General features: G+C 41.2%; 2 protein-coding genes across 2 annotated transcripts; one reads left to right on the top strand and one right to left on the bottom strand.

The window, feature by feature from the left end:
- The first annotated feature begins 137 nt into the window (after window positions 1–137).
- LOC119883449 (fukutin related protein) lies at window positions 138–3263 on the top strand. The gene is given in 3 exon segments (XM_038694095.1): window positions 138–506; window positions 714–2055; window positions 2058–3263. Coding segments are annotated over 2 exon segments (1596 nt in total). The 5' UTR covers window positions 138–506; window positions 714–833; the 3' UTR covers window positions 2432–3263.
- Window positions 3264–4093: 830 nt separating this feature from the next.
- slc1a5 (solute carrier family 1 member 5) lies at window positions 4094–14423 on the bottom strand. Its single transcript, XM_038694096.1, has 8 exons — window positions 13758–14423; window positions 9126–9168; window positions 8949–9017; window positions 8622–8788; window positions 8213–8446; window positions 7836–8030; window positions 7490–7624; window positions 4094–7293 (listed from the first exon to the last, which is right to left on the bottom strand). The coding sequence occupies exons 1-8, from the start codon at window positions 14267–14269 to the stop codon at window positions 7071–7073; spliced, it is 1578 nt and encodes a 525-aa protein (XP_038550024.1). The 5' UTR covers window positions 14270–14423; the 3' UTR covers window positions 4094–7070.
- Window positions 14424–19691: the final 5268 nt, after the last annotated feature.

Raw genomic sequence — 19691 nt, forward strand, 5'->3', positions numbered from 1 at the left:
TGGTTGAAGATTTATGATAAAAACGTCAGAGTATCTTTTAAAATTGGAAATTATTCTGAAGGATTTGAGCCGGAAGTCTTTGTGTTGTTGCTGCTGCGGGCGACACAGACTGCGAGCGTGATAGCGTAATGGTAAATTGGGTTTCATGGTTGAGCTTGTGTTAAACTTCATAGTAATGAAATATTCTGATGCAACTTGTGTGCCCTTTGTTGTGGATTTCGTCTTAAAATGTTGGGGACTCGGTTCCACCCACAACCGCACAAATATTAGCTAACAATGCAGACTGAAATCTGTGCGTGCTGCTAACAGTTACCGATTCAGCCAGGTTTGCTCCTAATGCTACAAGAGCTGGCTGAGATGAACCACCATGAATACCAAATATAGTTCAACAAGGTTAATGGGCTTAACGTTGCTAAAGCTTGTGATATTAACGCGGCTAACGTTAATGCATAATGTGATGCAAATGATTGTATTGTAGAGAATGAAATAGACACATCCAAATTAAGGTGAGTTGTGCTCATGAATTTCACCAGCCTGTTTTTGCTGATTGGTAATGCAGCTAGCCATATTTTGTTTATAAAAGGAAACCTTGCATGGAGCTATGACTGTCCTAGTTTGTAATGTTACTAATTTATACAGTTATTATGTACATATAAGTCTGTGGAATTAAAAGCAAAATACAGTTACTTCATATTTTTTTCTGTCTTTCACAGGTTGTCTTCAACTCATTCCTCCACTATGCCACTAATCAGGACCTGAGACACTTCACTGTATTTCTTAACTGAAACTTCCAAAATCTCTTGGTAGCAACTGGAAAGTAAACATTAGTTGCCATGCGTATCAGTCTCTGCCAGGGCCTGTTAACTGGCGCCATCATCCTCAACCTTCTCATTCTCTACTATGTGTCCCGGGCCCAGCAGCAAATGATGGAGAAGAGGAAGGAACTTGGCAGGGGCACGAGGAGGTCTGCCCTACCAGCCTCTGGTCTGGGGGGAGGCCTAGGGGCACTTGTTGGAGCTGGAGGTGAGCCTGGAGTGGTCGGAGTGGAGGGACATAGCCGTGGCCCTCGTGTGACTGTTCTTCTTCGGGAGTTTGAAAACTTTGAGAATTATGTTGGGGATGTGGCTAATTCCTTTCTCCGCCAGAGACCTGAGCTTCCCTTCCTGGCTGTGGCTGACACATCTCCATACCCTCCCCTGATGCTTCCAGAGGGGGCGCGACTTCTAGTGCTCTCCCCCAGTCCGGACCAGCCACCGCAAGCTCACCGGCCAGAGTACCACGTCCAGACAGAGTTTGTGCTCCTGGTGCCTGATGGGGTGGAGCTGGAGCAACCTCGGGCTATCGAGAGGCTGATCAGGGAGTTGGAAGGTGAGGGTGGGGGGCCTGTGAGGCTGGTGGCTGCACCCGTACTGGCTCGATCTGCTGTGCAGTGTCTCCACCTGCGGGTGAACCTCAGAGAGTGGACGGCTACCTACTCGCCGGCTGCGTCTGGGAGCAGCGGGAGTGTCTGTACGGCTTTACAAGGAGATGCAATTGTCCTCATTCGCACTGAGGATCTTTTTAACCTCTCTGTCCCTCTGGGGCGTCCCCTCTTCTCCTCGCTCTTTGTCCAGACTGCCTTGAGAGGCTGGAAGGTCAAGCTGCTGGAGAGCCCATGTTTCTCCGCAAACCACCGGCCCCTGTTCAGCTCCGCTCACAACCAATGGAAGGCAGACTCTCGACTGAAGGAGGCCACCGGGAAACTCATGAGGAGCTTTGGTCTGAAGCGTCTCCTGCTGCCTGATGGGAAAGAACAGTGGTATGGCTGCAGTAAAGAGACGCCTCGCTGCTTTGGCACTGTGCAGGATGACACTCCAGACTACCTGTATCTGGATCGCTGGACACCTCCCTGCTGTTTGCGAGCTCTCAGGGAAACCACCAAGTATGTCATCAATATCCTGGAGACCTCAGGTGTGCGCTACTGGCTAGAAGGGGGAACTCTACTGGGCGCCGTCCGCCATCAGGACATCATCCCATGGGATTATGATGTGGACCTGGGCATCTACCTGGAGGATATCCTAACTGTGATCACTTGAAGAACCTGGACGCAGGCTCTCTTGTGGATGCTAATGGCTATGTCTGGGAGCGTGCAGTGGAAGGAGACTTCTACAGAGTCCAGTACAGCGAGGCCAACCACCTGCATGTTGACCTGTGGCCGTTCTATCCACGCAATGGCGTCATGACGAAAGACACATGGACAGAGCACAAACAAGACGTGGAGTTCCCAGAGCACTTCCTGCAGCCGCTGGTGCCCATGTCCTTTGCCGGCATCACTGCCTACAGCCCCAACAACCACAGAGCATTCTTGGAGCTCAAGTTCGGAGAGGGAGTTATTGAGAATCCCCAGTATCCCAACCCCGCAAAAAAGAGGCTGGACAGAAGCAAATTATGAGATAATGGAGACACACCAGCCCTTTTATTTCGTACTGTATTTGTTTATCTAACACAACACAGAAAATCTTGCCTCAATGTATTATTTTTTAAAACTGCCTAAAAGATGAGGCTTGGAAACTACTATGGTGCCAAAATGACTGCATTTGCTGTCAGTTTTTCAAAAATGTAAATCCGTACACAAGCGCATTTACACCTGGAATACCTCAGAGTCAAAGACTGGTTTGACTACATGGTGAACTAAATCTGTGTGTTATATAGTAATGTATACGTGTGACTGCTGAAAAAATTATAAATACTTTTAAATTATATTGATATTGGTTTCTTGTTAAAAGCTAGAGTGTACAAAGTCTTAAGCAGGATTTGAAGTTTTGTACAGAATTATTTAAAAATAAGTGATTATGAATTTCTTTACTGTGTTGCATTGATTTGCACGGATTGTTTTCAGTTTTGCACAGTTTATGAATGAATGTTACGTATCTCTGTGCCACTTGGTACCAGACGGCTGGGGTGAGTACATTTTCATGTGGTGAAATGAGAAACGCACCATTCATCCTGTTATTGTTGGCATATGGAGACAATAAAATGTTGCTCTATCAGGCCTTAGTATTCAGTTAAAAATATGAAACTGTGTGTTAATACTGAGTGCCCATTACATACTGACTGAAATGGAATATCATTTCAGTAGATTATTAATAGAAAACCTTTTAAAAGAAGTTGCATACAAAACCCACCAGCATCTCTGGGTACGTTTCCTGTAGTGTTACTTGAGTGTGATGTATCAAGGTGTAACCTCGGTTCATTAACTGGTAAAATAAAGAAGTTGTAATGGATTAATGTTTATTTTATTACTTTGCTTGAAGACTCTTGGCGATTCTACTGTAAATTTAGTGACTGTAAAGTTATTTTTTTAACACTAGGTGGCATAACACACCTAGTTATTCTGTGGCCTTTGTAATTCCTAAGCCTAAATTGTGTTCACGTCCTGTCAGCAGCATTGTAGGAGTTCTTCTGCCATATGGCGAACGCCCGGAAGTGGAGGATTTTATGACAAACAGGAATGTAACATGTGCCTCCACCAGTCGAGACAGATGTCCGCCCACCTTTAGTCTAGGTTCTGCTCGAGGTTTCTTCCTGTTGAAATTTTTCCCTCAAAGTGCTTGCTCATGGTGGGAACTAGGTTGTGTCACTGTAAATATTAGTTTGGTCAAACCTGCTCTATATGCAGGAATGCGTCTCACTTGTTTGTCAAACTGGTTCTGCTATTGCTTCTGATCCTACTCAAGCAGAAGCTGCTCTGTATTTCAGAATCAGCTTTACTTGCCAGGTATGTGTACACATGAGGAATCTGAATCAGAATTGTACATTACTCATTGTGCTTACTTATACAATAATAAAATCAGACATAAAGAAAAATAATTTAAAATAGCTGCCTTTCACCTGTTGGTGCTGCACATGTTGTATTCCTCTTACTTAATGGAAAACCAGCATTGTTCATATATGACCTGGTAATTAGATAAGCATCTATAGCACTGACGGGCAATTGTGTTTTTGTGCAGTTTTAGTGCATTTTCAATGTCATGAAATATGCAGGGACAACTCACCACTGCAGTAAGTAGGGTTTAAAATGTGCAGGGAAGGTTGTAACAGCCAAGAGACACAGCCAAATACAAAAGACTTTATTGTTTAAAACCTAAAGATACTAGATTCAGACTTCCTGATCATTGTTTTTGAAAGGGAGACCTACTTTAATAAAATCAGTTTCTACCATGTGCATACAAACACCACAAATACTCTGAACCAGACAGACATCCATATGGTGAAAGATCTCAGAAAGGAATGTTATATTTACAACCTTGCACCAAAAAGGCAATAAGTAGAAACTGAAGCACAATAGCTTGTTTTGAGGCAGTTAGCATTTTTGCAGTCATGATCTATAAGACTGTAGAAGTTGAGACCTCAGGACTGCAACAATTTCATTGGTAATGCTGCAGAAGGTAGCCCATTATAAAGCTGATTAAGAATACAGACTTTAACCCACTGCATACATTTTGTATATAACAAATAGAATATTCCGTAGTCATTTGGTAGAGCTTTAAACAGGTAAAATATGATATGGATGGAAGCGATAAAACATTCAATAGTGCAACTGTGCAGTTAATTGCACATGATGTGTGTTGCATTGGAAAATAGACATTATCCCTCCAGGATACAACAAATACATCTCATTACTACACCACACATTCTCTAAAGTCTCAAGTCTTGAAGTTTTCAAAATGCCCACAGCCAAACTGCAAAAGAAAAAAAAATATCACCAAATGGAAGCATCTTGTACATGCACAATCCACACATTTAAAATAAACCAAGAAAAAGTTAACAATAGTTCTAAAACTTAAACAAAACAATAATTACCCAGTTTTTACAAAAAGACTCGAAGATCCAATTTGAGAGAAATCATTAAATTTTGTGTTAACATGTCAAAACATTTTCTTTGGATTTTGATTACGGTAATAAATATCAATTTTAACAAAAAAGTATCAGAGGCATCAATGACGTACAAGGAGGCCTGAAGCCTATAGTATTCGTTTTTCATGTCCATGGCCATTACATCTAACACATAAATAGGTTTAAGTTAAGTGAAAGTAAGCATGCCTCGAGTACTTTAGGGTTTAGGCTTCAACAGTTTTATTCTGAAAATGTAGAGACATCCTTGTAGTGGAAGGACTTTTACTTAGACACAGTAGGCGATTTGAGGGAGGACGCCATGCCCTTTGTTAGCAAAATGCATCATCTCTATCCACCCACCTAATAGCAGAGAGCAGAGCAGTTAATTGATCCTCTATCCGACTGAGGGCTTGGAATCTATGGCCCCGACCATGGCTCTGAAATATCATTAGCTTAAGTTTGCTGTGCTTTGACAAATCCATGGAGGTGTCCGTAGTGCTGAAGTAGCAGACAGATCTGTAATTGTGACTTGTCGCCCGTCAGTTTTGTCTTGGAGCTATAATATTCTTAAGACAATTTAGCATTGGGTGGGAGTTTGCTAGTCGCAGGTGAAAGAAAGGATCCGGGTCAGTACCCTCGGTTAAAAATTAACAAGTCACCTACTGCTTACACATCACGTGTACTCACACCACACTTTATACACAACATCAAACTAAATGTCCTTCTAGTCACATCATACTGTCCTTTGAATCCTTCTTGTGCTTTTGCTAAAATGCTGGGACCTATACAGAGCAGCATTATTAAAATGTGAGATCAAAAAAAACCAACATCATATCTCCCTGGAAATGTCATTCAACCTTTTCAGGAGTTAAACCGTCTCTGTTCTTGTTTGCTGAGTCGGTGTGATTTTTGGTCGCAGAAGATAAGGAGCAGTTAAAGGACCATCTTCAAGTCATAGTTAAACCTGAGGTTATGTTGTCTGCCATCACACAGATGTCCATTTCCATGTCCATTTCAGGAGGCAGAAATGCTTGGAGATCTGTGTCCATGCATGTTGACATATCCTTTAGAAAAAGTTCCATCATTCAGCTTTGGGACATTGAGGATATTATTTCATTTGGTGTGCTTCAGAGCAAAAAATATAGTCTTGAGAACAGGTTGTACAGCCCTTTTGCCTTCTCTCACCAAAGGAACCAAAAAAATGAAATAAAAAAATGTCATCCATAATCAAAGCTGTTTTCATGCACAGTATATGGAAAACAGTCTAACTACTGTTCCATATGCCAAATCATATCCAAGAAATAAAGTTTAAAATACTTTAGAAGAAGTCTGCATGAAAGTGGCCATAATCATGCATGATAAAATACACAAACAATGTATTCAAAGCAGATAATGATAGATTTTACAACATAGGATCTTTTTTCTATATGGGAAACAGAAAAGGGCAAAAAAATAAATTGGTGATGGTAACAAACATTTGGATGGTAACGGATTCCAGAAGGTTAATGTAAAAACTGTATTGTCTTGCTGGGTGCAGCAAGCTGTATGGTGGTCCTCGTGAACTTTTAAAGTCGGAACTTTTCATGCTTTCCACCAGGGAGTGGTAAATACTTCCAGTTCACTTATGCAGGTTCTATTTATATAAATTGGTGCCAGTGGGCCACTTTCATTTCTCATAAATGAATGTAACATTTCTTCTTTCTGTGTAACATTAGATCGGCCATTACTACATCTTGCAGGGGTCAATAGGCCAGCCTCTTGACACTGCAGTGGATGTTTATATTGGTCACATGATAAACTTAGTTGTGACTGATGAACCACTGATTTATCCAACTTGGTCGCATGATAAAATTCTGACTTTAAAATGAATGAGGATCGGCCAAATGAAACAGTCTCAACACAGTAGCCAGACTAATGCACAATATTGTCCTTCAAAAAGAAAACAAAAAGTCACTGAGCATATTATGGATTTTGAATCCCCTCACCCCACCCCTCGACTTTTTTGCTTCCCGCACAGAAAAGTGTTGACAGAGTGCTTCTCTTTGTATTTTATAAATACTGTGCATATTCATCCTCTCTCCATGCAACAGTTTCTTCAGGGCAGGGGGGGAAAAAAAAAAGTGAGGCTTGAACTTCAGGTTTTGGCTGGCAGGGGTGTCAAACAAGTGAGAGGGTCAGTGATGTCAGCAGCTGGATTACATGACAGACTCGGACAGAACTGTTTCTGCACTGTCCTTCCCACCTCGCTTCTCAATGAGCGGCGAGTGCTCGGGGGCAGCAGCTGATTGGTCGCCCTCCAGCCTGACCTCGCTCAGTTCTGCTCCTTCCTCTTGTTTGGACGTGCGGTCCACGAAGTATTGCAAGAGCCCGGCCCCAAAGGCATCGCCCTCTACATTCAGCACTGTGCAGGTACGGTCACTAAAGAAAGACAGATTGGATGGCAAGCAATTTTAATGATATACTTTAACAAACTTCCTCAGATAGCCATTTAGACATTACATGTGGACAGAACTTGCCGAAGTGCACATGTCAGGGAGCACAGCAAGTCTGTAAGTAACTGTTACTTGGCTGTCATGCTTCAAGTTCACATAAAATACAAAGGTCTTGTACTCACACAAGCCAGTCGACAGCCAGGATGAGAGATATGTCATTGGTGGGCAGCCCTACAGCCTCCAGGATGATAGCTAGAGTCAACACACCCCCAGCAGGTATACCTGCTGCTCCAACACTGGATGCTGTAGCTGTCACACTAACACATTAGAAGGGAAAATGACAGACACAGATAGAAAATGTTACACAATGTTACAACATTTTTTACTAACATTGAATTGAATATATGTCATTGTATACGGACTATATTTGCATTTCACTACCTAATGACTGATGTAATTGTACAACTGGACATAGTTTTTCATGCAGTTGTGTAACTGCAGACGTGTTTCAGTGGCTTTAGGACTTACAGGATGGTAATGACTTGGATGAAGTTAAGGGAAGTTTCGTTCAGCTGAGCGATGAAAACAGCAGCCACACACTGGAAGAGAGCAGCTCCGTCCATGTTGACCGTCGCGCCGATGGGCAGGATAAAACGGCTAATGTGCTTGGACACACCATTATTTTCTTCCACACATTTCATCATCAGGGGCAGAGTGGCAGAGCTAAGAAACAAGGAATACGTGTGAGTGTATGAAGGCGAAAGGTATGTGTATGTTAGTTTGTAGAGAGAAGTGTGTGTGTGTTTTAGAACAGGACAACCTCAGTATTTGAGAGTTAACAACCAGCAAGACCAAACAGGCGTGTGTGCAGGAAAGTCAGAAGTAAGCAACGGTGAGTTTATTACCTGGAGCTTGTTCCGAAGGCTGTTGCCAGAGCTGTGAATATTCCCCAGAGGAAGGTGTATGGGTTCTTCCTTGTGATGATAAAGTAAATGGCAGGCAGCACAAGAAAACCATGGATGGCATGTCCGATCATACAGCAGGCTATATATTTCCCCAAACTGGCAAACAGTGTCCCAACATCCTCCATCTCGACAATCTTGCCAGCTACAAGGAACATGATACCAAGAGGGGCATACCTGTAGCAAAACAGGCAGAGCAGGAAAGAGAAAGAAGGAGAAGGGACAGCAAATACTGTAAATTATTATGCTTCTGGAACAAATAAAGAGCCTGATCAAATGATATTTAACAAAGGCCTTCATACTGATTTTATTTATAATCTCCCCTAACCAGCAAACGTGCAGGTTTTCTTACCACATGATCCAGGAGACCAGCACCATGGTGGCCTCGTTGAAGGAGTTGAAGAACTTGATGAGGATCTCTCCTTCCTCTCCCAGCTTCCTCAAAGCCACACCAAACACAATGGCAAACACTACCAGACCAAGAATATTCATGCCATCCTGGTCTTTTCCAAAGGGCACCTAGAGAGAGAGACGAAAAAAAAAATTACACAGATCAGAAGTCAGGATACACAGAACAACACCAGTCATCATTCTAGAGAGAACAAGATAGTGTCCTTATGTTATGTAGTGTATTTGCAGTCAATTTTATGTGGACAACCAGGCGATTCCTTTTGCTCACCTTCTCCACTGTGACATTGGGGTTTCCATCAGTGCCATTCTTGGTAACCAGATTGTAGCTGGTTGCATACTGGATAGGAAAGGTATTGCACAGTTAGTGCATGGTCATCTTATCTAAATATTTCTTTCATACAATTTAAAAATCATTATGTGCAAATAATCAAGATGCAGTACTTACTGATTGAAAGGCAGCAGACACCAGGTTGGAGGGAAATATATTTCTGTGGGGAGAAAAAAAAACAAACCCAAATACTTTCAATTCCTGGGCTTTGTGTGAACCAGTTGCCTTGGGAAAAATCTAATGAAAAAGATGTGGCTGTAATTGGAGGGAAAGAAATGACATGTTTGGGAACTGAAGAGTAGAACACAATAGAAGTGCTCGGGCCTTGTTTGGTTGTTCCTCGATCTGCACACACACACACACACACACACACACACACACACACACCCCAGCATAAAACACCCCTGACCACTTATCTGAACGGACACACAGGACACATTTGCTACAAGGCAAACACATCGTAAAGCCATAAACTGCCATCCTCTGAGTTCATGAATGTTTCTGGTGAAGTCTGAACTCTTTGCGCACCACACAGACAAGGTTAAATCAACTACAAAGCTGCTCTGGGTCACAGTCCTACCTTATACCCTAACTCTTAAAAATAATACTAGTCACTTCTATTCTACAAATGTCTAATCACCAGTGGAGCAGACAGCGGCTATACCCCCTGGTAGTTAGCGATCGTTCAAACCCATGGAATCACAAGGTCGATCATGAGGAGAATTTAACTATTAATCTCCTTTTTCACTCTGCTCCCCCATTTCTTATTGCTGTTATGCAGTCTCCGCTGACATGTACACACACACACGTTGGTACATAGGTCCAACTGCATATTAAATCTCTCAAGAACTTATTAAACCCATGTGTCCCCGATACCCCTTTAGTCAGCTGTCTGTAATGGATTTAGAACAATAAGGCATTAACTTCACAAGCTCTTTCCAACTATTCCCCCCCTTTCATTGTGAACCCTAGTGCATCTGGATTAAACATCACATGACTGCGTGACATGCAACAGTATGCAACTGCATCACAGGTTGAATTCTGGAAGTGCCCTGACAAAAAGGATGCCGGGCTTTCAAGCCAATATCAGGCTTCTGAATACTCTAGTACTATATTCAGATGTATTTGTGTTACTCAAATCTTTCAGTCACTTTATCATTGTCATCTAATCCTGATATTAATACAGCTTCAAATGCTAAATACTGGGTCATATTCTAAAGATCATTTCAGTGTCTAAGACCTGCATGTTTGGAAAAAGGCAGCACAACACTGCTTTCTATTGTGCATTTTCAATTAATCTGACTTTGCACCAAGCTGATAATATAGATCTGAAACCTGAGAGATCCCCTTCCTTGTTCTTTGTTGTGGCAGCTTCACTCCTGGCATAGGTACACAACCAAATTCTAATGAAACGCTAAACAGGCTAACTTCCTTGAATGTGTCATCTATTATATGTATGCTATGGTAAATATGGCATGTTTTTTTTTTATAAAATCAGGTTACATCTCGGTTTTGGTTGTGTTTCTCTTTAACCAAATCAAGAGTTGAAAACAGGGTTTCATGTGCTGTGAAGATTGGGTAACCCTCTTGGGATTTTGGCTATATAAATAACCTTGACTATTGCACAGCCAAAGACACTGTAAATAGAGTCGTATGACAACAATCCACACGCGACACTGTCAAACGCCATTAAGTGGGTGTGTCCCTTTCATGGCGGCCTGCTGACTGTTCCAGGCAAACCGCTCTGACGTCTTCATGGCATCTACACCTCCCAGATCTGGCAGCAAGCGAACAAAACACCTTGTGAAGGTCTACGCGGAATAGTAAATATTTAGTTCCCTGTCTAACAATGACTGTAGGTGCTTGATGGAGAAGATGATCGGAGGGATGGACCTGCTCCAATTCTCAATACTGAGCCAGTTTTAGATTGAGATCCAGAGAGTAAAATGATATGAGATGGAGAAAGTTCAGTAAGTTTATGGCCTGTCTGATCTGCACAGTTTTGTAGACCCCCCGCTGAATTTGTGTACTGGTGATATTTTTATTTAATTTGTAGAATGTGGGAATGTACTTGACAGTGCATTATTCAGGACAGAAATACTAAAAGTGAAGGCTAAAAAAGGGACAAAAATTCAGCCTGATGAGCTATCCAATAACACATATTCTTGGCATCAGAGCAGGTAAAATGTGAACCTCTTCTGAGAAAAGTGTAACAAAATCTGTATTTAATGTCATGCTGTAGCTCAAGGCAAATACTTTATATTGTCAATTATTGGTGTAACAGACTGTAGTTGATCTATACGGTTAGTCACACAGGTTCGCCTCCACTGAGTGAAATCCCATAAACTGGGATTTAGGGCATTTTCAGTGGTGTAACTGGGACAGTGGGCATGCTTGTCATCATAGAAATAGATCATAAGAGTGGTGACTACAGACAGAGAGAGGTGACTACATCAGAGCTAATGTAGTGTGTTTTAAAATTAACTTAAGCCTTTTTTTTGCTGATCTGAAAAATATCTTGTGTGATCCCCTTTCACTCCTATGGTCAATAAATCCACAGGTGACACTACTACTGCCTGAGAAAACAAAAGGCAGGAGATCAGGAATGTTAACAAGGATGTGTAGGAGTGGCTCCAGTCACAGTCTATTATGTATCTCTAGGCAGAGATGTGGTCAAGGGCTGATTAATCTTCATTATTTTCTCAATTAATTGATTAGATGTTTGATCTTTAAAATTCAACTAGTGTTTCCCAAAACCGAAGATGACACCCTCAAACGTTTTGTCCACAACCCAAATATATTTAGTTTGAAACCAAAGAATATTCACGTGGTCATTTCATGTAAGTGTGTCTGTGGACAATGACAGATAAGCATTAAATAGAGCATGGATCTGAACAATGACCAGGCTGTTTTTACACTTTGATGAACAGCGATTCAGTCAAACACTGTCTTTGTTGTCAAAACTAACCAGGACACCAACAGAGAGGGCTCGCTCTAATGAGAGGCATGGAGTTCTGCCTGTTGGCCTATTAGGATAATATATAAATGTGTGTGCGCGCATGTGCAGTGGTGGATTGTGTGCTACCCCGGATAACCCCCCACCCCCCTATAAAAAAAAAAAAGTAGCCTGCTACCAATAGATAAATCTGGAAAACAGTAGTGAGATGTTGCATTCTTGAACTCAGTTAATAAACTGGACTGTTGTACTGATTATCAAACAATTTTATTTCTAGAAAGAAAAAAAAGGTGTTTACTATGGACATCACTTTTCAGCCCAGCCATTAAACATGAACAGAGAGATCAGAGTTCTGTAAACCATGCCACTGTGTTGCAACTTGTGAAAACTATTATCTAAGGGGCTCTGATAAAAATCAGTGTAACAAGTTTTACCCCGTTACCCTTGCACGTCTAATCTGGCTCTAGGCGGACTGAAATGTTTTCAAGACGTGTTGCCAGGGCTAGGTCCCACTGCTGGGATGGCGGTGGTGGAGGAAAGGAGGGGGGTGTGGAAAATTCTGGTTTTTATAGCGCACAATTCCATAATTCACGTAACAGCACTGAAAGCGTCAAAGATGTTCAAAAATAACCATACAAAATGATGCCAGAGTCACATGTGTATCATGATTGCATGTGAACAGACACTTTTGGAAACATGAAAGGGCAAGGCAAGCTTCAATTCATGTCTCGCAATGTCATGGTGTGTGTGTACTCTTCATAAACACTTGAGCATGTTTCTTGATTGAAGCCATAAAAAAAAAAAAAAAAAAAAAAAAAACACATACACTGGATGGCAAACTATAGCAGAGCTACCTTTCCCTTAATCCTATGGTTATACTAAATTGCCAGTTTACTTATCTTTGTAAGGGAAAACAGCACATGCCCCTTCAGCTCACACTATGACATTGCAGAGCAGTGTGTTTACAAAAGGTTGAGGTTCAATACACTTTTTAGTACACTAATCTACTGAATGTGTTGTTTGCTTAGATAAGCAATGCCATCTGGGCTCTATTCGTTTCTTTTTATTTGTAAAACTGGAGATGTGTACATGTGTAAAAGAGGAAAAAACACACTTCATGGAACACGTGGTGTAAGACGCCTTAAAATTCAATATCTGATTTTGACACCTCACTATTTCAGTCTCTGAGACAAGTGTTTATCCACTCTGAACACCGCTGCTGCCTTTTATTATTTCTCAGTACATGAGGCGTCTCATGAAAGTGACACGTTGACAAATAAAGCCATACTGTGAAGCTACTGACGCTCAACCAGACAGGTTTAGAGCCGGGTGCTGAGGAATGGATATGCTCTTGACTTAGAAGAGCAACAAAAGGTCAACGAGTTTGAGGCTGAAAGGCAAAAAAGGGCACGGAGCCATCTTTCGGACATTAGTGAGACGTTAGACCACACGTCTCTTCACTACGTGTCTGTACATGAGCTAAAAAACAAAAAAATACACTACAGCCTACTTCTTGCTTGTGGTCGCCACTTCAATGGAAATTAAAATGGAAAGCCCGTGAAATGATAGTAAAGCGCGCCCACAGAACAAGAATGTACCGGTCTTATTTTAACACGCGGGGTTGTCCCGACAGGACGCTCTTCACCACATGTGCCCATGTTGTCAAGACAAAATGTAAAATAAAACCACAAAGAACAAATATGTAAAAAGGAGCAGAGACTCCTGTGTGTACCATGGCTATAAGTTTGCCACCAAGGTGAGGGAACTTGTTGGTGTTCGGGGGAGTCACTCACCTGACCAAATCTAAGAAAGAGTCTATCACTTCTTTGGCGGCGGGCACGTCACCATCCAAGTCATGCACGTTCGGTTTGGCTGACACAGACCCAGGCTGTAAGATGAAAGCCATCACAACCCCAATGGCTGACGCAATTAAGGTGGTAACCAGGAAGAAGAGCATAGCCCAGCCGCCAAGTTTGCCCAGGGCTTTAGGGTCAATGCTGGCCGCCCCGGACACTAGACTGCACACGACCAGGGGGATGATGATCATCTTCAGCAGCCGGATGAGCAGCTCACCGGGGAACCCGATGTAGATTACCTGGGTCCGGGTCAGCGCCACGTTGCGCACACCAAGTCCAATTAAAACACCTATGATGACACCAGCCACAGTGAGAATCACCAGCAAGTTGGCCATCACTATCCTCTTCACCCGCTGGGACAGCGGCTCCGGGCTGCTCTTCCTGTGGCTATCGAGGTGCGCCTCGCCGTTGGACGCCTTCCCTCCCTCCATATCCATCTTCTCAGCCATTGTGCGCGTTTAATTTTATCTTGAAATGTATCTAAAGAGCGCAACTACTCGCTTCAAAAATCTACTGTCGCTAATATCAATAACATAAACTGCCAGCTTCCTTTACAGTTCACATACGGAGCTATGTGTTCCACGCGGCGTCCAGCAGCCTACTTATCTGTCCGGAAAAAAGCAACCCCCATGCGTATGACGCATGGACCTGGGCGTGCCTAAACAGGAACCCGGCAGTCGTCAATTACCAGCCAGATGTTCCATTACATTCATTAAAGCAACATACAAATTCATGTTCGGCATGTTTTTTTGGATTAGTTGTTAACTATTAGTATATTTAATAGATATTAGTTTGTATCGTATTTCGGGCTGCATTCGTTTTTAAATATCATGCTCATTCTTACAACTGCAGTGTAGAAAGTTAGTTAGGCCACATTATATGAAGATTTAAGGGCTGTTCTTTTTAGTAAAATGTCCATCTGTGATGGCTTCTTCTGCCTCAGTTGGGTGATTATAGATTTGACAAGTTTGGGACACAAAACAAAGTTATTTGTTTGCAATCTAAGCTATCAGCTATATTAAAGCTATGTAAGATAGTTGTTTCACCATTGCAACTGTTTTTAGCGTCTTTCTCCAGATCAATACAATTTTATAAATTCACATTTAGTTTATTGAAGACTTTTTTACTCTCTAAGACTACAAATAATGTTACACAGCCTGGGGTGGGCATGTCCTCAGCCAATGATCATGTCTATTTCTCATTGTATGGTAGAAGAGTTGTAGAGTAGAAGAGTAGGCTACATGTAGAACAGCAGATTTTCTGGGCTGGATTACTGATAATAAGTGTCATATGAAACACACACATTATATATATATACATATATATGCACATGTGGAACCACATATACTACTATATACATACAGCAGCTAATGCCACGTGTCCCTTAGCATGTGGTTAGGCAGCAATGACTGAAACTACTGACAACTATTGCACCAGGAAAAGCTCTACCCCATGACTATTCCCCTATGCAAATCATGAAGCTCAATGAGGAAAACTTTTGAAATGAGGAAAACTAATTAAAGCAAATGTAAAAGCTGAATTTAAATAACAACAAATTATGCCAACACTAATCACTTACCAGACTACTTCCTTTTAATAGAGTGGTTAATCTGGGTTGCATTAGCTGAGGTGCAGGGATAGAGGCTTTGCCTGTACAGCTGTGGAGACTGTCACTGGACTTGTGTGACCTCCCTCCTCTGTGTGTTTATTTGCTTTCCTCTCAAGTGTAAACTCAACAAAGAATACTATTATTGTTGTAGTTTTAACATCTACATATGGAACCACAAGCACAGCAATAAAGGTAATCTCATCTGGTATGTGTGAATGACAAAATTTGAGGAGCAGGGCTATCTTTGCACAATTTCAGCTGTCCTGTCTTACACAATCATTCCAGTGAAGAAAGCATGACAATACACCAAATCCTTCTCTGTTCATTCTGATATTTTTCAGGGAGGAGTAGTGGCAATAAAAACAATGGTGGTTATGAGTAAGAGTTAAAGTTTGAGATGTAAAAGTCAAACAGAGGTTTTGAACTTTTTTGAAATGTTGGTTCCCTGGCTACAATCCTACAGTTTTTGGCAAGGTGTGTGTCAAACTGAAACAAGACACAGGCTCTCATTGTATGAACTACTGAGACTTACAGTCTGATAGCTTAAAATCTGTATGTAGGGGTCCAAGAAAGCCTGGGGTTAGCTTACACTCAAACAACAATCCAAGCCCTTTTTAAACAGGGTCCCACTGGTAGAAAATTCTGGGAAAAGCACCTTTAACACTAAAGAATGCCCACAGGACCAAACTCAGGCTGGTTGTAAGCTGTCCTCTCAGTGCTCGGTTTGTTATCTCAAGCTTGTTCGTTGTTCCCTCTGACTGTGCGACTGATTGGAGGAATCGCTGTGATTCTGTGAAATAGTGCTGTGAGACAGGACACTTCAATAGCTAAAACCAGCAGACACATGAGAGCTGAGATTTTCTTGAGTGGGCCCCAACTATGAAAACACACAATGCATACACACATGTTGGCATTAGCATTCAGCTTGAAACACTGCCTCAAAGAGCTGCCACTGTGGCTGTAGAGTGTCATCGCAATATATCAGGGTATGCCAGTTTAGTTGAAGCAGCATAGTAGAAATCAGTTCAACTTATGCAATAAAATGTTAATGCAAAGGTTAAAACGAGAAGTTCATATTTCCGCCAGTTTGTTCCTGCAGTGAAGTATTTTAAATCTAACTGGTGAAGTAACTGCTTCATAATGCACCTGAACAAAGGAACAGCCAAGCATCAGGTAACCTCTGAAATTGGGACGTGAAAAAAAGAATGTCGGCAGCTGTCTCAGGTATCGTTAGGGCAACAGGTAAGAGACAGGGAGACTAACAATAAAGAAAGGAAACTTAATACCACTTCTTAATACACCAATCCAGTAGATTCTTACCTTTTAGTTTGTTTCTACTGTCATACAGCAGGATCGGGTGCAGTACAAAAAGGCTTTCACCGACTGCAAGCTGCTTTTTTCACCCTCAAGGACATTCACAAGTATTCTTTATGAATTCTTCCCCCAAAAAGCTTGAAGCTAAAATCATATGAATGTGTGTACATGAACTGGACGCTAGACAAGGAAGATGCTGAGTCATGATGAGAATACATGATGGAATGTTAGGCATTTTTCAAGAGGTTCTTTTCAAGGCTTAGGAATGACACAGCAAAAACCTTCTCACCCACATTCAAAAATGTTTAACTTTATTTGGCAAGAAATAGCATGCTAATATGCTAAGCACCACTGTGCCTAAGCATAACCTCAAAGAGCTGCTAGCGTGGCTATAGACTCTTAGTCTTGTTATAACGCTACCTAATTAAACAATGCATTGTATTTTAAAAGCACAATAAATGCAAATGAAATATTTCTCATTTGTGACTTTTATTTTCTTGTATTTCCCCATGCTTGTCTAGATTCAGCACCACTGTTATCCCTCTAGCCCAGAAGTGACAGGAAGGCCCCTAAAGCCTGTCTGATTCTGCAAAGCCTTGTGTGACCAGGAGGGGCCTCACAAAATTATTTGTGGATTTACACTGTGCAATCAGACTCACATGCCATGCCTACAACCATCCTCCTGTGTCTGTCATAGCCTGCCTTTCATAACCAGACTAACTTCTATGATTTCAACGTAAAATAATTTCATTATCTCAATTTCTTACTGTCTTTTTCAACATTTCTGCATAGCTCAACATTAAGTATCTTTTGCCTATCAAAACTAATGTAAAGTGCACTTCAGTAATGGTGACTACTGTGGGATAAGTATTATTACATATCAATATCAATCAAATAGATATACAGTCTCAAGTGTTACTATGGTAATAGACACAATATAAAAAGTAGTTAACCTTTGCATAATAATGATATTTTGCAGAGCAGATGGTGGATATTGGATGGAACCAGTTTCAGCCCAAGGCTGCTCCCTGTAACCAGGGGCTTGGACACAAAACTTTGTCTGTAGTCCATATGGACTATTTTAAATGATTTCACATCAGATGTGCAATTTGTCAGTGTTTCCATTTGTAACCATTTCAGGTTTCAAGTGGCTGTTATTAAGGTTAATATATTTTTCATGAACCAGTGTAATTTTTGTTTTTTTATAAAATGATGCATGTTATATGAAGCCTTATGTTCCACAAGGGAGGAAGAGGATTAAGAGTATGTTGCTATATGTCAGGTTGGAGCATTTCTTTCAACACATTTCTTTCAGTAGGACAAAAAGTACAACGTCTACAGTGCTTTAGTAATATATGTGTGGGGAAAGTACAGTCCTGACTAAATAAAACTTCCTGTGCTCTCCTGTCTTACCTTAAAATAACTATGTTTCAGTAATTAAACCACGGCCTGTAGAATAGCGGCCTGTAGTGCAAATGAGCAAATGATAGCATGCTAACATTCTAAGATTAACATGGTAAACATTATACAGTGCATCCAGAAAGAATGCAGCTTTTCATCACTTTTTCATCATTTTGTTGTGTTACAGCCTTATTCCAAAATGGATGAAATTCATTATTTTCCTCAAAATTCTATAAACAATACCCCATAATGACAATGTCAGAGAAGTTTGTTTGAAATCTTTGCAGATTTATTAAAAAATAAAAAACAAAAAAGCACACGTATATACGTATTCACAGCCTTTGCTCAATACTTTACAACCAATGCCCATTAGCCAGGTTGCTCAAATAGCCCTGAGCATTCAGTCTCTTGAACAGCGGCATCCAGTATAAAATCATGTTCAGAGGCTTTGAACTTTAGTCAAGTGTCTCTTTAACCTTACTGGCAAAGGGACGAGTAATTGTTGTTACATTTAGTTATGTTTAGCTCACAGGGCACAAATGCCTACATGCCTGCCCCCACTCTCACCCACATACTCCTGTATTTTGAGTTAATTATCTACACACTGTGTACTGTGCAGAGGCATGTGTTGGAAAGCTGTTTTTATGCTGTGTTAGCTTTAAATTATTAATCCTGCACTGCTCGTTCTCTTCTCTTTTTCCATCGCAACATCAAGGAACTTGTGAACTGTGAAAAGCTCTGTATGTTTTTATACAGATAGGTTATGTATTTAAAGTGTGTCTGCCAGGTTTTGGTTAAAGTCTGTTAAATGTGGTAAATTTTGGTTATCCAACACTGTATATACTTTTGTCTATATATATATATATATATATATATATATATATATGCACTGCAAATGGAAGTGATTCTTCCCTTGCCTCTCACAATTTGATCATTCGATCTCTCTGCATACTCTCTATCTCTCTGTCTGTAATAGGTAGCCTACTGGAGGTCATAGCTGCCTGTTTAGTCCAGATGGGTCAAACACACCCTTCCACTGCCTCAGGACACAGACGTCCAACAACATTCCCTCTGTGACATTGTCAAAGGAGGACAATACACAGTACAACGCAGTTAATATGCAGACGTGTCGTTACCACACTGTATTCGTGTACATGTGCGTATGTTTGTGTCACTGTGTGTACTAGAATAAATGACCTGCATTAGGCTGAAGTCAATCAATAACACACACAGAGGAGAGCAATCTGCTGGGTTTTGTTTTCCTCCGTGCAGGCTCGATCATCGATTGCAGCTTGTGTATTGTCACCTGTACCATGCCAAAAGAAAAGTGACAATGAGAGGGAAAAAGAGAAATGGAGTACATTGTGTGGTACTGTCGTGAAACAATTAATTCACTACATTTATCCGTCCAGTCAGGCCAGTTTGTCGTATTAGTACTGTCACACCCTGGAACACCTTGGTGTAGTTAAGCAAGTCTTGACAGGCAGTCACAGTCCAATACTGAAAACATTTTAACCTGGTATTTATATTTGATACATTTTATAATT

The sequence above is a fragment of the Micropterus salmoides genome, unplaced genomic scaffold, assembly GCF_014851395.1.
Source record: "Micropterus salmoides isolate LMB-PRFRI ecotype aquatic unplaced genomic scaffold, ASM1485139v1 Ms_hic_scaffold_3, whole genome shotgun sequence".
NCBI classification, from domain to species: domain Eukaryota; kingdom Metazoa; phylum Chordata; class Actinopteri; order Centrarchiformes; family Centrarchidae; genus Micropterus; species Micropterus salmoides.